Source organism: Loxodonta africana, chromosome 3, assembly GCF_030014295.1.
Source record: "Loxodonta africana isolate mLoxAfr1 chromosome 3, mLoxAfr1.hap2, whole genome shotgun sequence".
Classification (NCBI taxonomy): Eukaryota; Metazoa; Chordata; class Mammalia; order Proboscidea; family Elephantidae; genus Loxodonta; species Loxodonta africana.
Window position 1 is genome coordinate 181,724,965 of NC_087344.1, and position 21,444 is coordinate 181,746,408.

Consider the following 21,444-nt stretch of genomic DNA (forward strand, 5'->3'; position numbering starts at 1 on the left):
CAGATCCCCTCAGTGTCAGGCCTACTCTTCAGTCTAGGGGTCTCCTTTAGGTTTCCTCATCTCGACCCCCTCTTGGATCTGTCTCGATTTGGTGGCCATTTTCAGAGCCTCTAGGTCTAGGGGAGGCCTCACTCCCTCCTGGATTCTTTGGGCCAAACCTGCTAAAGAGCACTGAGTTCCAGGTCTCTAGCAGCTCCTGGGTCTGGCACAGGCCTTCCCTGCGGTTGGGCTGCCTGGGGCTTGCAGGCACTGGGCAGATTGAGGCAGGAGCTGTCAGCCTGGATTCTCTTGAGGACACTCCGTGGGTGGGAGGCAGGGGTGGATGAAGAGGGCCAGTGGACTGGGAAGGGAAGAATGGGGTGTGGTCCTTGTGGAGGTTTCTATGCTAATGGGTTAAGGGTAGGAATGGGCTTAGCTGCTTCCAGTTCCAGCTGCTCCAAAAGTCCCCCTTCTCCCCCCACCCACATCTGGTCCCTGGCCCCCCCTCCCTGAGCTCACCCGCGTCACTCCCTGACCCGCTTTCCTCCCGGGGCCCTGCTCAGCATTTCCGTGGGGCCTTGTGGCTAGGGGCAGGCGAGGCACTGATCAGGATTGTGCTGAGCAAAGCAACCCCCTACCCAGGAGGATGTAGCCTCTTGAATGGCCCCCGGGCCCTGTCTACCTGGCCCAGGGAGGAGGGTGGTGTTGCAGCTGTCCTCTGAGATTTCTCTGCTCTAGGCAATTTTGGCAGCGGGCGGGACGGCGGCAAGCTCTCAAGAAGAACTGGTAGGCAATCCAAGAGCAGGCCGCAGGGAAATGCAGGAGGCCTGCAGGGTCGCTATGAGTCGGAATCGACTCAACGGCAATGTTTTTTTCCTTCTCCAGTGCAGTCCTTGCTAACTCAGGGACCCAGGCTTATGGAGGGCTTCCCCAGGGAGCCCATGGATCACCCTGGTGGGACGTGAACATTAGGGTTGAGGTGGAGTGAGCGCGTTTTCTGGGGGAGCAGCCTCTCCCACAGACCAGGAGGGTAGATCCGATGTGCTGAGAGGTCCCTAGGGAAGATGCTTACTAGCTAGTGGCCATTGGGAAGTCCTTCTTGAGACCCTGCCCCCTTCTCATATGCTGCAGCCTCAGTCTTTCAGTGAAGTCTCTCACAGTGTCCCTGCCCATTCTGTTTCCTACAGAGATGCAGCTTTCCTGCTCTTCAGCCATGCATAGCCTGGCTCCAGGCTTGTTCGCACCTTAGTAAGTGTTAACCACAGAGACAAGCACCAAACCCCTGGTTCTGGAGCCACAAAGCCTGGCGCAGGCTCCTGGCCTCCCGCAGCAGTGCCCAGTCACCGAGGCCACCCCCGCCTGCCTCAACTCTCCATTTGCTTCCCTTCCTCACCCAGCAGTCTGCCCCCAGCCGGCCCCCCCATCCTTTCTCCAGGTTTGCCCTTTTCCTTTGTTCTCTCCTGGTTTCTTTACAGTGTTTTCTCTTCTGTCACTCTTTAGGCTTCTTCTGTATTGAATCTCATTGCCCTTATCTCCTCTTGTGGCTTCTTCATCACCCCTCCCCCTTCCTCATCTCCTCATCTTCCCCCTGCTATCCTGGGCTCCACCTCTGTCCAGGCCCTGGCCACTCTCTGCCTACCCCTCCATCTCTGCCCAACCCTGCGCCATTTTTCTTCGGAAACTTCCTAGAGCTCTTGCTGAGTTCTCTGCCATCTCTCCAACCCCAGCACCAGTTCCTGCCCCTCTCCCCCCGCCACCATTCCTCCACTCACAGGTGTGGGTCTTCTTTGCAGCCAGTAGCTCTGTAAAGAGAAGAGAGGGAGTCAGGGGTCAAAAGTCAGGGGCCATGGGGGCAGGGCCGAGAGACACTCACCCCCTTCACAGCTGCCTACTCCCACCCATTCCTTCTCAGCAGAGCCTAGAGCCTGAGGAGAGCGGGAGGGGGGGGGCGACCCCCTGCGGCACTCCTCTCTCTTTCATTCCCTACCCTTCAGCTAGCTTCCAGGTCCTCAAAAGCACCAGGCTCCTCACTGCCTCTGAGATTTCCCACCAGATGTTCCTTCTGCCTGGAACACCCTTCCTTCCCATGCCCCTTAATCTAGTAGCCAATGTCTCTGTAGCCCTCAGACTATATTCTTTCCTTGGGGAAGCTTATGAGCCCCTCCCTAATCCTTACACACTCACAGTCCCTTGGATTTGATTTCCTGGCACTAGCCGCATTAAGTAACTGCCATAATGGTGTAATTATCTGTTAAATGGGGTCTTTCCTGAAGAGTGTGAGCTCTATGAGGGCAGGGACTGTGTCTGTTTTATTCACCTTCTGTTCTCTTTCAGTGGGGTCTGGCACGTTAAATCTCTGTGGGAGTTAAACTCTTGATTGCTAATCTGATCCTGGAAGCAGGGGGTGGGGGCGGAGGGGTGAGGGGATTTGGAAGAAGAGGAAGGGAGGGCTGAAAAACACAGACCCCCCTCTCTGCCTTCCTTGGGCATGGCTACACTAGCCCACAGCCTGCAGGGAGGGGGATCCTTGCCCTGCTGCTGCTGCTGCTGCTGCTGCTGCTGCTGTGTGGCTGCGCCCAGGGGAAACCAGGGAGTAGGGGGCACAGGGAGGTTGCCATGGGGTGGGCAGGGATACATGGACCTCTGGGAGGGACAGGGAAGACCAGCTGGGCATCAGCTGCGGAGCAGAGAGCCTTAGTTAATGCATGGTCAGTGTTGTTCATTTGTACAGTTAGCATTTATGAAACCTACCAAGGGAGCCAGTGGGAAGAGGCCTCCCCTGCCAGACCTTGGTCCATTTCCTACATCCACAAAGCAGCTCCGCACAGAGCATGGAACCAGTTGCTTGTCCCAGAAAGCCCTGCAGCCCTGCCTTATGCCCCCTATACCTTCCCTAACTTCTGACTCTGCTCTCTTGGCTTTTTTTCCCCTTCTGCTGTCCAGTCCTGGACAACCCCGCTCCCACTGTCCCTCTGCTCAGGAGATGTCTGGGTGGGGGACGAGTGGGGCTGAGGCCTGCCTGGGCTCTGCTGGGGTCGGGGAAGGACTGCCCAGGGAGGGAGTGGCTCTATCCGGCCCCTCCTGCCTCCCCTGATCCTGCCTTGCCCCGCCCAGCTTCCTCCCTGACGTGGCACCTCTCAGGCTTCCAGCCTTGCGCCTCAGAGCAGTCCTGGCAGGGGTGCTCCCCTCCCTTGCCCAGGCAGTGGGCTTCTTCCTCCACCAGGTGGCCCCGGAGCTTGGCAGCTCTGGCCTCACTCACACAGCTGAGCAAGCATGTGGCAGTAGGATCCTGCCCCAAGAGGGTCCCTGAGTTAGACCTTCAGTGGGGCCAAGGGCTGCCTGACTCTCCAAGAACCCCTGCCTCAGCCCTGTGCCCCCCACCCCCCACAGAAATGAAACCCTATAGCCCTGGGCAGGTGAGGAGGAAGGTGGCAGGCTAGTGGGCATGGGCAGCCCACAGGGTGTGGCTACTTCCTCACCCATGGCCCCCCTTGCCCCCGGGGTGTCACTCCTTAAAGGCAGGACAGCTTCCTCCATTACTGAATGAACAGGAGGTGGACTGGCCAGTCTCCCAGCCACTGCTGCTCAGGAGACATCAGTGAAGCGGCGCCTCCTCCACCCCCCAGGGGCGTGCTCACCCCTCGGAGGGCCTGCCCGCCTTCTGGTCCCTCAGGTCCAGTGGCCTAGCTCTCCTGACTGCTCTTCCCTTCTTTCCCCTCACCTCTTTCTTCTTCTCTTCTCCCTTGGTACCATTCCTGTTCCTCCCTTTTTCCTATTTCTCCTCCTCTGTCATTCCTCATCTGTCTTGTCCCCAGTCTCCTCTCATGTGTCTCTTTCAGTCTCTCTCAAGACTCGTCCTGGCTCACCCTCCTGCATTCCCCAGCCAGTCCATCTCTCTCCTTCTCTGCTCTCCTGTCTCTCCCTTCTCAGCCTCTCCCCTGCCCCCTCCACCCCTCCTCACCTCTTGCCCAGCCTCATCCCATCTCCACCTTCCACCTGCCTGCAGGGCACTAGGGCCTCTTACCCTGCGGGGCTCGGTGCTCTCTCTGTGGGGCCCTGTCCATGGGGTAGCTCCCTTGGTGCCGTCCTTGCTGCCCTGGCTGCCCAGGAGGGCAGGGAGCAGGGCCCAGGGGAAGGAGGAGGGAGGGAGCACCTGGCCCGGCAGCAGGCAGGGGAGAGGAGTGGCTGGCAGAGCGTCCTGGCACTGGGAGAGGACACGGGGATAGAGCAGAGAACCAGAGTATGGAGGCTTGGGGAGAAACAGCATAGCTGAAGGGGAGGGAACTAGCTTTCACTGAGCACCTACTGTGTGCTGGGCCCTTTGCCAGGCATTATATACATCCATAATTTCATTTGTTCCTCACAATACCACCATAAGGCAAGCAAAATTATTTCATATTTATTGGCACCAAGTGATGCTCAGAGATATTAATGACTTGCCCAAAGTCACGAGGACAATAAGTGATTGAGCTGTGATCTGAACCCAGGTCTTTGTGACTTCAGAATCACGTGCTTTCCACCTGACCAAGATAGGCCATAGGAACAGGGGGACGTGAAGGAAAGAGATGGGAAGGGGAGGAATGTTTGGGGGGATTCTGCCTCTTCTCCAGAATGGGGTCAGACTCATCCCACTGGCTCCTCAGCCCTTGGAGGCCTCTGCCTGCTCAGTCTCTGCCCCTTGCAGCCCTTCCCTGGAACTCCCTGATGCTCCCCCATCCTCCTGGTCCACTGGGTTCTGGGGCAGGCCTGGAGAAGGGTGCAGAGGCAGAGGAATAGCAGGAGGGGGAGGAGAGAAAATACGAGAAGGGACTAGTGGGGTAGGGGAGGGGCCTCCAGACCGCAGGCTCACAGTGGGACCCACACTGAGGGCTCTGAGGGGCCTGGGACTAGGCTCTCATGCAGCCTGGATGCTACCTCTCTCCTGCTACAGCCTCAGCCCAGAGTTTGATTAGCTGAGCCTGGCTCTCCTGGTTACCCAACAGACTGGCTGGCCGGGGGCCAGGCTGCTGTGGGGAGGCTCCCTGGCACCTCCTCCTGCTCTCGATCCCAGCTGGTAAACAGCCTCGCAGGAGCCAGCCACACCACGGCCTCGTGACTCGCCCACTCCCCCCAACCTGGGGCACGTGGCACCTGGCGTGGAGAGGCAGGCAGCTGTCTCTTCCCTCTCCTGCCCTCCCATCTCACCAGCCTCCTCTTCTGCCCCACCTTGGAACCTCACACTCTGCTACCATCAGCCCCTCTGTTCCTGGGTAGCTCCCAGAGTTTCCCAGTGGCTGCAGCTTGAGGGACAAAGGTTAGAAGTGGAGAAGGACTTTCCAAGTCCGGTAGTGCAGTGGTTAAGAGCTTGGCTGCTAACTGAAAGGTCAGCAGTTTGAATCTGCCAGGTGCTCCTTGGAAACCTAATGGGGCAGTTCTACTCTGTCCTATAGGGTTGCTATGAGTTGGAATCGACTGGGCGGCAACAGTTTGGTTTTTTAGTTGGATGGTGGTTGACAGGGGGATGGGAAGTGAGGGAGAGAGAACTGGATGGAACCTTTTGGGGACCTTCTTGTACTGAGAGTGTGAGGTATGTGTCTGATGACCTCCGTGTTTTTTTCCAGGCCCACCATCTATGTATACATCTCTGTGCCCAGCGGGATGCCAGTCTGTGTCGGGGCTCTGCTCCTTGGGCAGGTTTGGAGGAAGAGGCAAAGCTCTCTGTGGCACCACCCCACCCAGCATCTCTGGCTGCAGGGTGAGGGATGGTGGGGCACGTAAAAGGTGACAGGAAGAGCCAGCAAGAGGCAGAGGGATGGGGGTGCAGGGTTGTTCTGCTCTCCTTCCTCCTGAACCCTTGCTTCTGGACGAGGCCACACAGTCACCTCTGTACTCAGTGTTTGTCCTTGCTTTTGCTCACCATCCTCCACCACTTGTCTCCCCCTGCTAATCCCTGTCTGTCTCTGTGGCTCTTCTGTTCTCAGTGCCTTTTCAGCTTCTCCCTCCCTGTCTCTTCTCCTCTGGAGGCCTCTCTTCCTCTGGGACTCTGGGTCTTACAGGACCCCGCCCCCCCCATTACAGGCACAGAGTGGAGGCAGAGTGCAGGGTGCCTGGGGATGGGCACTCTGTGGCACCGTGCCAGGCAGCCCTGCCCACCCTGTATACCGAGGGTATGGCTGCCTCTCCCAGGCATGCCATTTAGTGCCACTGTGTGGGGTGGGGAAGAAGTGACTGGGAGTTGGGAGTCACATTCTTCCTAGACATTCTCCTCTATCCCTTCCCTGCCCTAAGCATAGATGGCTGGGGTTCTTTCTCCCAGAGCAAGAAGGTACCTTGGTCATCCTTTTGGGAAGTCTCTCCTGATGTCTAACCTTCCTCCCTCTTGCTGTAATCACAGCCCCTTTTTCCAGAGGAATCAGTCCTTTCAAAGCAGAACAGTAGTTATTTCCTCCTCAGATACATTCTTACATTCTTATGCAAGAAAGAAGCTGATAGGAATCAGAGAATCATTTCACCCCCCACGTGCCCAAGTTGCCTTATCAGGTCATCTCAAGCAGGGGGCAGGCAGCCTGGGCAGGGGGGTGTGGTAGTGGTGGCTTGGAACTGGGGAGCAGTCACCAACTTCTCTTTCCCTCCCTCCCTACCCCCCAAACCACAGAAACCACTTAAAGCTCAGTTCAAGCCTGCCCTTCCAGGGAGGGACTTGGGGGTGTGAGGCTGGAAGGTATGTGGTAATGCCAGACACAGGGCCCCAGCCCCACCCATCAAGGGTCGTCCCTTGTGGGAAGCCTGATTCAGTGATTAGTGACCCCTTTCCTTTGGATTCTAGGGGTCTTCTTGCCTAGAAGACCTTCATCCACTGGAGTGACTCTGGAAGGTAGCAACTGCCCAATGGTTAAAAAAGGGACAGTCTGGAACTTCCGGCCAACATGGCACCACAGAAGCACCATGCCATCCCTCCACAGCAAAGACCCGAAAAACTAAGTAAAACAGAGACAATCGTCATTCCTGCGACCTAAAGTGTCAAATGAAGAGATAGAGAGCTCAGCCAAGCACTGAATGGAATAAGAAACTGACAGAGGACAGAGAGCAAGGAGAAATACATGCGGAGGACCCCATCAGCTAACACAGCACGGATCTGCCATCTTGGACTCCAGTCAGGGATCACCAGACAGGGAGCATGGGAAAGCAGCTTCTTGGAGCTCCCAGCAGGAGACAGAGCACCCAGTAACCAGTGATACATACTTTCCCACCCCCCATTCTCTCCCTGCTGCTCTACCTCTGAGCCTCCTGGGTGGCTGTGGTGGCTTGGCTGGCTGGAAAGTGCAGCACCTGTGCCACTTGGACTCGCCGCACCTACATCGGAGATCAGTGGACAGGGAGTACAGGAAAGCAGCTTCACGAAGTTCCCAGCAGGAGGTAGAACACCCGGTAACAAGTGATATATGCTTTCCTAACCCTCCTCTTTACCCCAGGCCCCCTCCAGCCTCCTCTGTTTCCCACCAGCTGAGTCTCTTGGCTGGGAAGCAAGGAGGCAACTGCTTTGGCCTCAGGCTGCTTGGATTCACCCTGACCACACTGGCGGGGCTCCTGAGCTGGTGTTGATTCTTTCCATCTCTTTTGGTTTCTTCTGTGTCTCCTACCACCTCCCACTCCCTTCTCTGGAACACCTGGCTCCATGTGCCATCTTTGCTTCTTCTTGAAAGGCTGTGAAGCCACGCTCAGCTGGGGAACCACTCCACCGGCCCATGACACCATGCTGGTGGGCTCCTGGGGCTTTTTTTTTTTTTTTTTGCTTTTTTCTGTTTTGTTTGTTTTCTTTTTCTTTTCGCAGCTTGGGAGCCCCTTCTAGCCAGACTGTACTGCACAGCTTAGGAGCCACTCCCCCAATCTGCACAGCCACATAGGCAGGATCCATGGGGGCTTTTCTTTTTTTCTTCTTCTTCTTTTCTCTCTCTTTTTCTCTTTCTGTCTTCCTTTCTCAGTTCTCATCTCTCTACACTTATCTTCTTTTCCTGTCTCCTGAATACCTGGTGCTGTGTGATGTCTATACCCCATCTAGCCAGGCTATACTGTGCAGCTTAGGAGCCACTTCCCCAGTCTTAGCAGCCCCACCAGTGGGACTCTGGGACTCCTGGGGGCTTTTCTTTTCCAAATTTTTATCTAGTTATTTTTTTCTTTCTTTTTCCCTTTTTCTTTCCTCCATTTCTGTTTCTCATCTCTCCACTCCTATGGCAAGCTCCCTTAGCACACTTTTTCTTTTTCTCTGTCTTTCTTTGTTTTCTTGTTGATTTTTGGCTCCTGTTTTTCTCTCCTCTCTCTCCTTTTTCCCACACTCCTGTTAGCTCCACACATCACAACCTCCCCCCTATTTCCTGCCCACATGCACCATGCACTGAACATCACACACATGAGTAGCACAGGCATGGCCTACTGGAACCTGCCCAGCACTGATTCCTGGCCCACCCTGTTGGCCCTAGTTCATGCCTCTCCCCTTCAGCTAGACCTGCCCTGCTGCACTATAGCTGAATGACTGGCCCTGCCCATTGGACAAGGAGGTGAAAAGTATTGGGACTACAGATGAGCAAACAACAAAGAACACACAGCCCACATGCTTGGACATAACCAAATAAAACAAAAAAGCAGGACAAAACAAATCTACAATCAAGAAACAAAGAATATAACTATTGAATATACTGAAAACAGCAGACAATAACAAAACATATAAAAAACAGGACAGGATGGGTCCAGTAGGCATCCAAAATAAAACACCAGCTGACTTTCCAGCAGAAGAAAAGGCACTGGAATTACCTGATAGGGAATTCCAATCTCTAATATTCAGAGCAATGCAAAAGTTGAAGCAAAAGCAGACAAAAATAGGAAAAAATAGACAAATTTTTGGAAAAGGCAGACAAATTCATGGAAAATACAGACCAAAAAATAGAACAATTCAGGAAAGTTATACAGGAACAAAATGTGAAAATAAATTCACAACTAGAAATCATACAAAAACAACCATTAGAAATTCAAAAGATAAACAACAGGATTTCAGAAATGGACAGTGTCACAGAAGGACTGAGGAGCAGGTTTGAAGTGATGGAAGACAGAATCAGCAAAATTGAAGACAAACACTTGAATACAACTCTGTCTGAGGAAAAATCAGAAAAAAGATGAAGAAACCCTGAGAATTATGTGTGATACAATCAAAAGCAAAAATTTATGAGTGATCGGAGTTCGAGAACAGGGAGAGAAACTGAAAACACAGAGAGGATCATTGAAGAATTGCTGACAGAAAAATTCCCTAATATCATAAATGATGAAAAGTTGACCATCCAAGAAGCTCAATGAACCCCATATAGGAGAGTATCCAAAAGAAAAACACCAAGGCATATCATAATTGCACTTGTTAAAACCAAAGGCAAAGAAAAAGTCCTGTGAGCCGCTCAAGAAAAACAAAAAGTCACATACAGAGGAGAAACAATAAGACTAAACTCTGATTATTTGGCAGAAACCATGCAGGCAAGAAGGCAATGGGATGACATATATAAAACATTGAAAGAAAAAAATTGCCAACCAAGAATAATATATCCTGCAAAACTCTCACTCCAATATGGTGGCAAAATTAGGACATTTCCAGAAAAGCGGAAATAAAGGGAATATGTAAAAACCAAACTTACGAGAATTATTAAAGGGAGTCCTTCGGTCTGAGAACAAACAACATCAGACCACAGCCTGAATCTAGGCTGTACCAGCCAGGTAGCAACCTAGGAAATGAACTCTCAAGGACTATCCAAAACCAAAAGAATTGCAGCAGGGAGCCAGAGCGGTTAATCTGTAAATGACAACAATGTCAGAACAATAAAAGAGGGAATAAATGGTATAGGTATAGAACTCTCTAATGGAGAGGAAGGCAAGACAATACCAAGTAATAATAGACTGGCTCAAACCCAGGAAAATAAGGGTAAATTTCAAAGTAACCACAAACCAAGTCAACAAACGTGCTCATTAAAATAAAGAAGAAAAACATAAAGTCTCAATGAAAACAAAATCTACAAAAACAAAAGAAACAAAAAAGAAATCCACAGACAAAGGGAACTCAGCACAGGACATTATGGGGAGTGAAATAAGTCAATCACAAAAGGACAAATACTGTATGAGACCACTACTACAAAAACTCATGAAAAGGTTTACATACAAAAAGAAACACTATTTGATGGTTACGAGGGAGGGGAGGGATGGAGATGGAAAAATAACAGACAATAGGTAAGTGGTAACTTTGGTGAAGGGTAAGACAGTACACAATACTGTGGAAGCCCCCACAACCTGTAGAAGGCTCCATAGACAGATCCAAACTCCCTGAGGGGCAGAACTGGCTGGGCTGAGGGTTGTGGGGACCATGGTCTGAGGAAACATCTAGCTCAACTGGCACGACAGAGTTTAAAAAGAACATGTTCTACATTCTACTTTGGTGAGTAGCGTCTGGGGTCTTAACAGCCTGTCAATGGCCATCTAGGATACTCCACTGGTCTCACTCCTTTGGGAGCAAGGAAGAATGAAGAAAACTAAAAACACAAGGGAAAGATTAGTCTAAAGGACTAATGGACCACATCTACCATGGCCTCTACCAGACTGAGTCCAGTACAATGAGATGGTGCCCGGCTACCACCACGGACTGCTCTGACAGGGATCATAGTAGAGGGTCCTGGACAGAGCTGGAGAAAAATGTAGAACAAAATTCTAACCCAAAAGGAAAGACCAGACTTGCTGGCCTGACAGAGACTGGAGAAACCCTGAGAGTATGGCCCCCGACACCCTTTCAGCTCAATAATGAGGCCACTCCTGAGGTTCACCCTTCAGCCAATGATTGAACAGGCCCATGGAACAAAACAAGGCTAAAGGGGTGCACCAGCCCTGGGGCAGAGACTGGAAGGCAGGAGGGAACAGGAAAGCTGGTAATAGGGAACCCAGGGTTGAGAACGGAGAGTGTTGACATGTCGTGGGGTTGTTAACCTATGCCATACAACAGTGTGTGTACTAACTGTTTGATGAGAAACTAGTTCTGTAAACCTTCATTTAAAATTCAATTAAAAAAAAAACAAGGGGGACAGCCTAGCCTCTATCAATGGCCTCCAGTTCCCACAGCCTCCCCCTCCCTCTTCCTATTACAAAGGCCTCTATGGGAGGAGGAGGGAACAGAGGGAGTTTGACCAGGCTCCTGGCCCTGAACTTTCCATGGTGACCCTGCCTGTGCCACTCACCTGTCAATTAACATCTATAATCCTGTAGCTCAGAGGTAGCAAGGAGGGCTGAGAAGCAGGAGCTCCGATTTTTGGAGCAGAAAGGCCTGGGTAAGAATGTGGCCAGTCACTTATTAATTGTGGGCCCTGAGGCACATCTCTGAGTCTTCCAGTTCTCAACTGCCATACCAGTAAATCAAAGAACCAAACCAAACCCCTTGCTGTTAAGTCCATCCTGACTCATAGTTGCCCTTTTGAATAGAGGAGAACTCCCCCATAGGGTTTCCAAGGAGCAGCTGGTGGATTTAAACTGTTGTCATTTTGGTTAGCAACCAAGCTCTTAACCACCACACCACCAGGGTTCACCAGTCAACAGGGGGCAATAATAACTGTCCTGACATGTGAGGACCAAATTCAAGTGTTTGTGAAAGTGCTTTGGGCTAGGGCAGTCTACCCACAGGAGGGGTTCTTAGGGGCTTATTTGAGCATGTTTCTGTGGCTTTAGCTCACTGGGAAATCCCTTTGTGGCCCCCATCACAGAGGCCCAAGGACTGTGAGTGCTGAGTGATCTGAGCCTGAACGGAGTGATTTTGAATTCCCACCTCACACCCAACCCTGGACTTGGGGTGTGTGGGGAATGAGTAGTCTGGGGGTCTGGGGTGGAGTCACAGCCAGACACCTTCCCTGCAGCCAAGGCTGGTCCCAGCATAGCCCTGCAGCTGCGGGTGAGGCTATTTCACCTCTCTGATCAATTTCCTCCTCTGTAAAATGGGAATAATACCTGCCTTACTGAGTGAACCCTGGTGGTACAGTGGCTAAGCGTTCGGCTGGTAACCAAAAGGTCAGCAGTTTGAATCCACCCGCCGCCCCTTGGAAGCCCTATGGGGTGGTTCTACTCTGTTCTATAGGGTCACTATGAGTTGTGATGATTAACTGAGGTAACAAAGGTAAAGTATAGGACCTAGTACAAAGTATTGTGGCTGAAAAATAAGTCTCCCTTCCTCTTTCCTTTCCTGTACTCTTCCCTTCTCTTTATCTGAACACCCTTTTCCACTCTGCATTCCTGCTTTTTCTCCAAAACATATCACCATATAAGATCCTTTACATTTTGTTTATTTATTTTATAACTTGTCTAATCTCCATGTCCATGTTGATCACGGCCGTATCCAATGTCTAATACCTCTTAAAAAACAAAACACCAAACCAGTTGCCTTGGAGCCTAACTCACGATGACATCCTGTATGTCAGAGGAAACCTACATTCCACTGGGATTTCAATCGCTGTGATCTTTTGGGAAGCCCTGGTGGCACAGTGGTTAACAGCTCGGCTGCTAACCAAAAGGTTGGCAGTTCAAATCCCCCAGCAGCCCCTTGGAAACCCTATGGGGCAGTCCCACTCTGTCCTGTAGGGTCGCTATGAGTCAGAACTGACCCAGTGACAATGGGTTTGGTTTGGTGATCTTTTGGGAGTAGATTGCCAAGCCTTTCTTCTGCGGGACCTCCGCATGGATTCAACCACCAACCTTTCAGTTAGTAGTCCAGTGTTCACCAAACGTTTAACCATTCTCACCACCCAGGGGCTCCCTGGCACCTCACAGACCCTCATTACGTGCTGTTGAAGGAATGCATAAAAGTTCCATTTCATTCTCTAAGTTTCCTTCTAGCCACTTTCAAAGGGCATCCAGAGGTTGTTATGGGAAGATTTGGGGGCTTAAGTACAGTACCAGGGACAGACCTAGACCTGTGGGTACGCTTCCCAAGATTCACATGTGTGAATCCAAACAGGCAAAGTGTGGAAAGATTGGAGAACTCTTGTTTTAGGACGACCTGGTTAGGAGGCCGTAGCTCAGCTGTTGAGAATATTTAAAAATCAGGGTTTTTCATGGCTAATTTTTCAGAAGTAGATCACCAGGTCTTTATTCTGAGGCGCTTCTGGGTGGACTCGAACCACCAACCTCTTGGTTAGCAGCTGAGCATGTTAACATTTTGCATGACACAGGGACTCTGAGGACATTATAGTGAGGTGATTAAGCACAAGGACACTGGGACCAGGCTTTCTGGGTTCAAATCCTAGTTCTACCCCTTAATAATTGCATGCCCCAGGTCACATTGAATAACAATAGTACTTACAACCTCATGGGATTTACTACCAACAACAAAAACCAACCTGTTGCCCTCGAATCAATGCCAACTCATAGCGACCCGGTAGGACAGAGTAGAACTGTCCCAAAGAGTTTCCAAGGAGCAGCTGGTGGATTCGAACTGCCAACTTAGGAGGAATGAAGGGCTTGACAGGTTGTTGGAAGGGCTCCTTGAATGGAAATGTGGAGATAATCTCTGTGTAGCTGTTAGTACTTACTATTGTTTGATCAATGCTACCACCTGGTGGATGTGTGGAGCAAGCTTTTCCTTGCTAAGGGCTGGGTGGGGACCTAATCCAGGACAGGGAGAAGGAATTGAGCCTAGATCTGAATGGAGGAGTGTGTGTGTGTGCATGTGCGTGTGCGTGTGTGTCTGTGTCTGTGTTGGAGTTGCACGTGTTGAGGTTTCATCAGGATCCAGCAGGCTCAGCTTTAGTTTGTAGCCACAGAGGGAACCATGAGAAAAGAGAAAAAGGCCCAAGGGAAAAGGAGGAGAAGCTGGGCTGGCCCAGTGCCTGCTTCCCCGCCCTCTCTCCTCCAAGCCTGGCCTGAGGCAAGAGGAACCAGTTCCAGGGAAGGTGGAGGGAGAGAAAAGAAGGTCACTGCTGACGTCAGAGACATCAGGTAGGAGGTAAACACCATCTGACCTACATTTATCCATCTTCTGCACCCTCCTCCTACTCGCTGGACAGCCTTTTCCAGAATCCCTGAAAACAGCTCTCACACTCAGCCGGATCCTCCCCCCACCAGTTCTCATTTTTGTGACATGTGACACCACATCTCAGGACCGGCTGCTCTGCTCTGGCTGTTGCTTATCCCCAAGCTTGCCCCCAAGGTGGCACAAGTGTGGAGGGGATAGGCAAGAGGGAGGAAGCCTAGAGGGCACCAGGCATTAGCATGACATCCCTGACCTATGCAGGACAGATGTGTATGAATGCGGGGAGTGGGGGAGTGATGAGATGCTTTTGTGCTGATTTCCCCTGTGCAGCCCCAGAAGCCCCCAGAGGAAGGTGGCTTGCATTGGTTTCAGTCACAGAGTTTTTCCAGAGTGACTCAGTGGTTGGAGGGCTCTCTGAAGGGGTAGGGGCCTTGTTGAGCAGTGGCCCTAGGACCTACCCAGCCCAGATCTACTGAACCAGCATTTCTGTGGGATGGAGCCCAGGATTCTGTGTATTTAACAAGCTTGTCCAGGGCCCAGGATTTCTGATGCCTGGTCATTCTGATGCTCATTCAAGTTTACGGAGCACTCCCAAGGTCGGCTCCAACTCTGAGGATCTGAATGAGTTTCTTTCATCCCTTTTACCGCCAGGGCAGAGGGAAGGGGACAGGTTACAGATCTGGGCGTGTAAGGTGCCAAAGACAGGAGAGATCCAAGCTGGAGACAAACAGACATTTTATTAGCAAAAATAAATATACGCTGGGCAGATGGAAAGAATGATGAAGTGCGGGCCCAGCCGAGGCCTCCTGAAGAAAAGACAGTAACTCAGTTTAGAGGCTAAGGTGGGCAGGTGCCAGGGAGGTCCCTGGGCCTAGCCCTCCACCCAAGGGGGGCAGCAGGGCAATCAGAGGCGTCTCGCACTCCCCTAGCAGCGCGTCCCTGCGGAGCCCAGCGCCCCTGTCCAGCACCTTGGCTTTTAGGCTGCGGGCGGCCAGGTCTGGCGGGCCGAGCCCGTCGAAGAAGAAGTCCTCGTTGAAGATAGGGTTGGCGCTGCACTTGACCACGCGGCTCCGCTGGCCCCGCGGCCGCACGCGCGGCCGCAGCCTCAACACCACGCAGCAGCCGCCTCCGCCGCTCCCAGGGCCCGGCCGCGGCCGGGGCAGGCCCTCGGCGCTCACCAGGCGCAGCCGCAGCCGCCTGGGCCCGGCCTGGTACTCGGCCGAGAGGCGCAGCTGGCCTCCGCTGGGCCCGAGGCGCAGCACGCTGTCCTTGGTCGGCCGCAGCTGGCAGCACAGGAAGTCGAGGTGGAAGAGCGGCGGCATGGGCGGCCCTGCGCGGCGCGCAGCGTACGGGCTCGTGTCGGCCGAGCTCGCCTCTTCGGGAGACAGAGAGTGTGGCCTGGGTGGCCGGCGCCGGCCACGGCCCGGCCGCGGGGAGCCGAAGGGCGATGAGTCGGGCGACGAGGCCGTATCGCTGTCGGTGGCCCGGCAGAGGCGCAGGTCCGGGGCGGAAAGGTGCAGCCGGCACTGAGCCGGAGGGAGTCCTCCGGCGGGGGCGAGCGACGGCGAGTGGAACAGGGACTCGCGCCGGCGCGTGTGCGGGCTCTCGGGCAGGAAGGCCCAGCCTTCGCGGCCCGCCAAGTGCGGCAGCGAGCAGACCGCGGGGAGGCCTCGCCGGCCGGCGTCGCGCCTGGCCGGGGGCTCGGTGCAGCCTGGGTCTGGGAGCCGAGGGGGGATGAAGAACTGCGGGATACGGTCGGGTGTGAGGATGTTGGGGCAGGCGCGGGCGGGCGCGCCCGGAGCGCGGCGCTTAGGGAACAGGTTGGAGGGTGTCCACCGGGCCCCAGGCTCGGCGGTCCCCACCCTGTAGCCAACTTTCTCCAAGAGCCACATGCGGTGGGGTGGAAGCGATGAAAGTCCAGATTCCGCGAAGAGGAGAAGTTCAAATCCAGGGTCTCAGGTTGGAGACCTGGGCAGAGGAGAGAAGGGGAGCCGGAGGTGGGTGATGCTGCGAGTGTACACCCGCTGTGCACTGCTGCGCCTTCTTTTTCCCTGGGGGCCTGGGGCTCACTGGCCTATATTTGAGCAGTAAAGACAAAGGGTGACCGGGGGCGGGGGCGGTGTGGAGGAAATGGAGGTAGCCCAGAGCCTGACAGTCACATTGTCAGATGCAGGCCTTGTACGCCCAATATACAGGCTCTCTCATTGGTGCTAAAGATGCTCGCACCCACCTCAGAGGGCACAACACAGCCACTAGAAGACCGGGCTACTATAAGAAGTAGAATAACAGTCGCATTAACAAAAGGTTCCAGACCGGGAACCTGGCTCATATACACGCGACCCCTTAAGGGACACCGAGGCCCTAGGCAGCCTTAACCACCTCCCCCCCGCCCCGCCCAGCCCACAGCCCCCATTCCAAAGACAAGGGCTCTTCTCCAAGATCTGGCCTGGAGCCAGGGGCGGGTTAACCTGTAAGCACAGTCTGCACCGGTTTACAGTAAGCAAGGTCCGCATGGCCTTAGTTGTGCGTGAAACCCATGTGAACTTGTTCACTACGGATTAGTAAGTAAGCACAGTTAAGCCCGTGCCTACCTTGTTTATTGGCTAATCCATCCCTGTCTGGAGCCCCTCGGGACTCCCTCCCCTGCCCGGGCGCGCTCTTCTCCGGACTGAGCCATCCTTCGGCCCCAGCCCCACCTGCTGGCCCCTCCCTCGTCTTCCCTAGACGCTCCAGGCCTGAAGCAGACTCGCTGCACCACTGGCTGCTGATCTGAGGGCTCCAGGAGCCGGTCCAAGGAGACGCACTTCTCGGGGGCACGGAATTCCCCTCCTCTTAGCCCTGACCGGTCCGACTCCTGTTCCGTAGCCCCACTGCATCCCAAGTCTTCAGGGCGGGATGGGCCGTTGAGCCGCCCCTCCCACTCTCCTCTCTTTTTCTCCCCTGGAAACCGCGGAACACAAAGGCAGCATTGATTCTCTGCCATCCCTTGCGTGGGCTCGGGGAAGCTCCGCCGCCGCGCGCTCACCGCATCCGCGCTCCGCACTCCCGGGAGCCCGACCGAAGCTGCGACCGTCTGCCCGGGACTCCGAGCGGTCTTTCGGGCGCCCAGAGGGGAGGCCTCACCTGTGGGCCGCCGCTGGGTCCTGGCTTCTGGCCCAGAGCGTTCAGAACCCGGAGAGGAGCAGCTTCCTTTCCAGCTTGCTCCTCCAGCCTAGTCCTTCTGGGAGGAGCTGGCAGGGGCCTCCGCTGCCTACGTCCGACCTCTTTTCCTGGATAAACACAATTCTGTCTCCGCAGCCATCAGCCGACCTGCCTTCTTAACTCCTTTTTCCAGCCATGGCCAGCTCCACACCCCGGGCCCCCTCTGCTGGGCCTGGGCCCCTTGGGGAGTGGGGGCGAGGGTGCAGCAAAGAGGGAAGAAGGCCGCCAGTGAGCAGTGGCTGCCGTCCCTTCGTGCAGAACTGGCCTCACCCTGGCCCTCCCAGGTGAAGCCCACAGTCATGGGCACACAAAGCCCTCCTTGCTAGGATCCTGCCTTGGTCCCCACTGGCCTGTTCAGAGCACACTGCCAGGCCATCCCACCAATTCCAGGGCAGAACGACCTGCAGTGAACAATTCTCTGGAAACTGGGTGGCCAGGCTCAGGATTTCTGGACATGGAGACACCCAGGAGAGAGCTGGATTCCGACAGTGAGTCAGATCAGGCTGACCTGTGCCCCGCCCCCATCCTTGGCAGAAGGCTGTTAAACTGTGAACAGAGAGGGTCTCCCCCACTGCAGGCAGATCCCAGGAAGCATAGCCACCACTGAGGAGACAGGACCATCGACTGTAGTGCAGACACACCTGCCACCCTTCAGTCTCTCAAAGGCTGCAAATTCATCCCCTACCTGGGACCTGTTCATGGGATATTTCCTCTCCTAGGACCACTCTTCATCCTTCAGATCTGGAGACCCTCAATGGCACTCTCCTATCTACATTAGGGACCCCTACTTTTCCTTGAAGGAGCCCTGGTGGTGCAGTGGTTCAGAGCTCAGTTGCTGACGGAAAGGTTTCTGTGTCACATAGGGTCGCTATGAGTTGGAATCTACTCGATGGCACACAACAGCAACGCTCTTCCTTTATGGATCTTTGTGTGAGCTATTTTTTTTTTTTAAGTTTTTTCCTCTCTGTTTATTTGTGTGATTATTTGTTTAATGTTTGTCTCCCTTACTAGACTGTAAGCATCGTGAGGACAGTGCTTGGCACAAGGCAGATAATCAGGACTTGTTGAATAAATTAATTGTAGGGGCCTCTAGCCAGGAAGCAGAAGAAGGGAATGAGATCTTGGTGTGGCCCTCAGCACCTCTCAGGGGTCTCTCAGTCTGGGGATTGCTCTGTGGGGCTTGTTAGATGTGAAAAGTGGAGTGAGTTACCTTGGGTCTATAGGATAGCATTGAGGTTATTAAACGGAATTGTTTCATTTCATTTCATTCATCACCCATTTGTTGAACTCCTAAAATGTACCAAACACTATGCTAGTTGTGGGGATACATAGAATGGGGAGCAGTCTAAGGAGAGAAATGGACAATAAACACACAAACAACAAGACAACTTAGGAAACCAGGCGAAACAAACCAGTTAATGCAATGATTATTGTGGCCTCTGATGCTCAAGGGTTTTGATGGAATAAGCTTTTCTTTTGCAGAGATCCCCCGCTGATCCCCAGCCCCTCCATTACCGTGGCTCCTGACTCCAGCTCAGCCCTAGTGTCATGTCTAGGGAGGGCCAGTCTGTGTGGAATGCTGCAGCCAAGAGCTCAGGGCTTTAGCATGAGTCAGAAAGGACAGAAAGCTGGGCTCTGAGACTTACTAGCTGTGTGACCTCTAACATGTAACTTAATTTCGCTAGAGTTCATTTTTCCCATCAGGAAAATGGAGCGAATACAGCAAACTCTCAGCAGCAATGTGAAGATTAAATGAGATTACAGGCAGGAAAGAGTTAGGCTGACCTCTGCTGAAAGTATGAGAATGTAGAAACCCCAACTCAATCTGACTGACAGTAAGAACATTTTCGGCTTCCATGTAAGAAGTTCAGAGGCAGGATAGGATCCAGTGCAGTTTGATTCTGTGGCTTCCTTTAATCATTTATTCAACCATACTTGCTGAGCACCTACTATGTGCCAGGCATTGTTCTCGGCTCTGAGATACAGCACTGAAAGAACAGATAAAGCCCCTGCCCTCATGGAGTTTATACTTTAGTGGGAGAAGAAAGACAATAAACAAACATCAATCAGTAAAATATATGGTTTATTAGATAACAATAAGGAGGGAAAGAGAGTATGCAATTTTAAATAGAGTGATCAGGAATGGCCAGCTTGAGAAGGTAACTTTCGAGTAACAATATGAAGGAAAAATCCATGCAGGATATCTGAGGGAAGAGTATTCTAGGTAGACCCATTGCCGTTGAATTGATTCCAACTCATAGTGACCCTACAGGACAGAGTAGAACTGCCCCATAGGGTTTCCAAGGAGTGGCTGGTGGATTTGAACTGCTGACTTTTTGGTTAACACCTGAGCTCTTAACCACTAGTCACCAGGGCTCCGTTCTAGTCAGAGGGAGTAGCAAATGCAAAGGCCCTGAGGCAGGAGCATGCCTGGTGTATTGAAGGAGGCAACGAGGCCAGTATAGCTGGAGCAGAATGAGTGAGGGGGCGATGAAGTCCGAGAGGTAGGGCCAGACTGTGGGGACTTGTAGCCACTGTACTGATTCTGGCTTTTACTCGTGGTGAGCAGAGGAGTGATACGACTTGCCTCTGGTGGCTGTGTGGGAATAGAATAAAGGGAGCAAGGGTAGAGACAGGGAAACCAGATGGCTGACCATTGGAATAATCTGGGTATGAGATGATTTGGGTATGCATCAGGATTGTAGCAGACAGTTTCTGGATTTATTTTGAAAATAGAGTAACAGGATTTCCTGCTGGATCAATTGTAGGCCCTGAAGGAGAAAGGATGAATCCAGGAATTTTGGCCCGAGCAGTTGGGAGAAAGGAGTTGCCATGTACTGAGAAGGGAAATATGGGAACTCAGTTTTGGATCTATTGCATTTGAGATGCCTGTTAGACATTTTAGTGGAGACGTTGGGTAGATAGTTGGTATTCAAGTCTAGAGCTCAGAGGAGAGGTCCAGACTGGAGTTAGAATGTGAGCGTCGACAGAAGTACAGATGAAATTTAAAGCCATGAAATTGGGTGAGATCATCCAGGGAGAAGTGTAGAGGGGTGTCTTCGTTATCTAGTGCTCCTATAACAGAAGTACCACAAGTGGGTGGCTTTACCACACAGAAATGTGTTTTCTCATAATTTAGGAAGCTAGAAGTCCAAATTCAGGGTGCCCACTCTGGGGGAAGTTCCTTGTCTCTTTCAGCTTTTATTCCCAGGTTCATTGGCGATCATGTGGCATGTATCTTCCCATCCTTTTGTGCTTGCTTGCTTAATCTGCTCTTTTGGATCTCAAAAGAGTTTGATTCAAGACATATCCTAGTGCTCAGTTTGGCAGCACATTTACTAGAATTGGAACGATACAGAGAAGATTAGCATGGTGTGATGGTTAAGATTGTGTGTCAACTTGGCTGGGCCATGATTCTCAGTGTTCTGGGAGTTATATAATGTTGTGATCTCTGTCCTGTTGAAATTGGATATGTGATCACCTCCATGATGGAATCTACTGAGTGGTACCGGCAGGGGTGGGACCTGTGGCAGCTCACCACCCTGTCAGCTTTCATCTCTCCTCCTTCCACCGTCTACTACCTTTCTGGTCACCTTGCAAAGGTTGTTGGATTGTTCTGGATCCAGCAGCTGTCTTTTGTCTGACTTCTGGTTCTTGGGACTTGAGCTAGCAGCTTACCTGTCCATCCTGGGATTCACCAATCTTCACAGCTTGCGAGCAAGAGTCCTGCTCCCTGACCTGCCTATCTTGGGTTCACCAGCCCCTGCAGCTAAGTGACTCAGGAGAAACTTTGTGGTCTTGTCTGCTGACCTTGGGAATTCCTGGATGGCCACAACCTGTGAGCAGGATCCCCACTCTCCAGCCTTCTCATCTTGGGTTCACCAGCTTCTGCGGCTCCGTGAATTGGGAAAGGACTCTATCCTGATCCAAGGGCTTGGGATGTTCCAACCCCTGCAATCGCACGAGCTGTTTCCTTTTTGTAAATCTCTGTATATTTATATTATTACTGGTTTTGCTTCTCTAGAGAACCCAGCCTAAGACACATGGGCCCTGTGCAAGGATGACAGGCAAAGTCGTGAAGTGTTCCATATTTTTTGTGCACGGCGTGGTGTGTATGGCTTTTTGTATGAGAGACAAACTTGATTTGTAAACTTTCACCTAAAGCACAATAAATAAATTAAAAAAAAAAAGGACACACCCTACACTAACACTACCTCATTAACATAATGAAGAAAACCCATTCTTAAATGGGA

At 52.5% G+C, this 21,444-nt stretch overlaps 1 protein-coding gene and 1 pseudogene across 1 annotated transcript; one reads left to right on the plus strand and one right to left on the minus strand.

Moving 5' to 3' along the window:
* Nucleotides 1-14,815: 14,815 nt before the first annotated feature.
* On the minus strand, nt 14,816-15,882 carry C2CD4D (C2 calcium dependent domain containing 4D). The gene has a single exon (XM_003409452.3). It carries the CDS (start codon nt 15,880-15,882, stop codon nt 14,821-14,823), a length of 1,062 nt encoding a protein of 353 aa, XP_003409500.1. The 3' UTR covers nt 14,816-14,820.
* A 4,623-nt stretch (nt 15,883-20,505) lies between these two features.
* LOC111750543 (U6 spliceosomal RNA) lies at nt 20,506-20,564 on the plus strand (annotated as a pseudogene).
* Nucleotides 20,565-21,444: the final 880 nt, after the last annotated feature.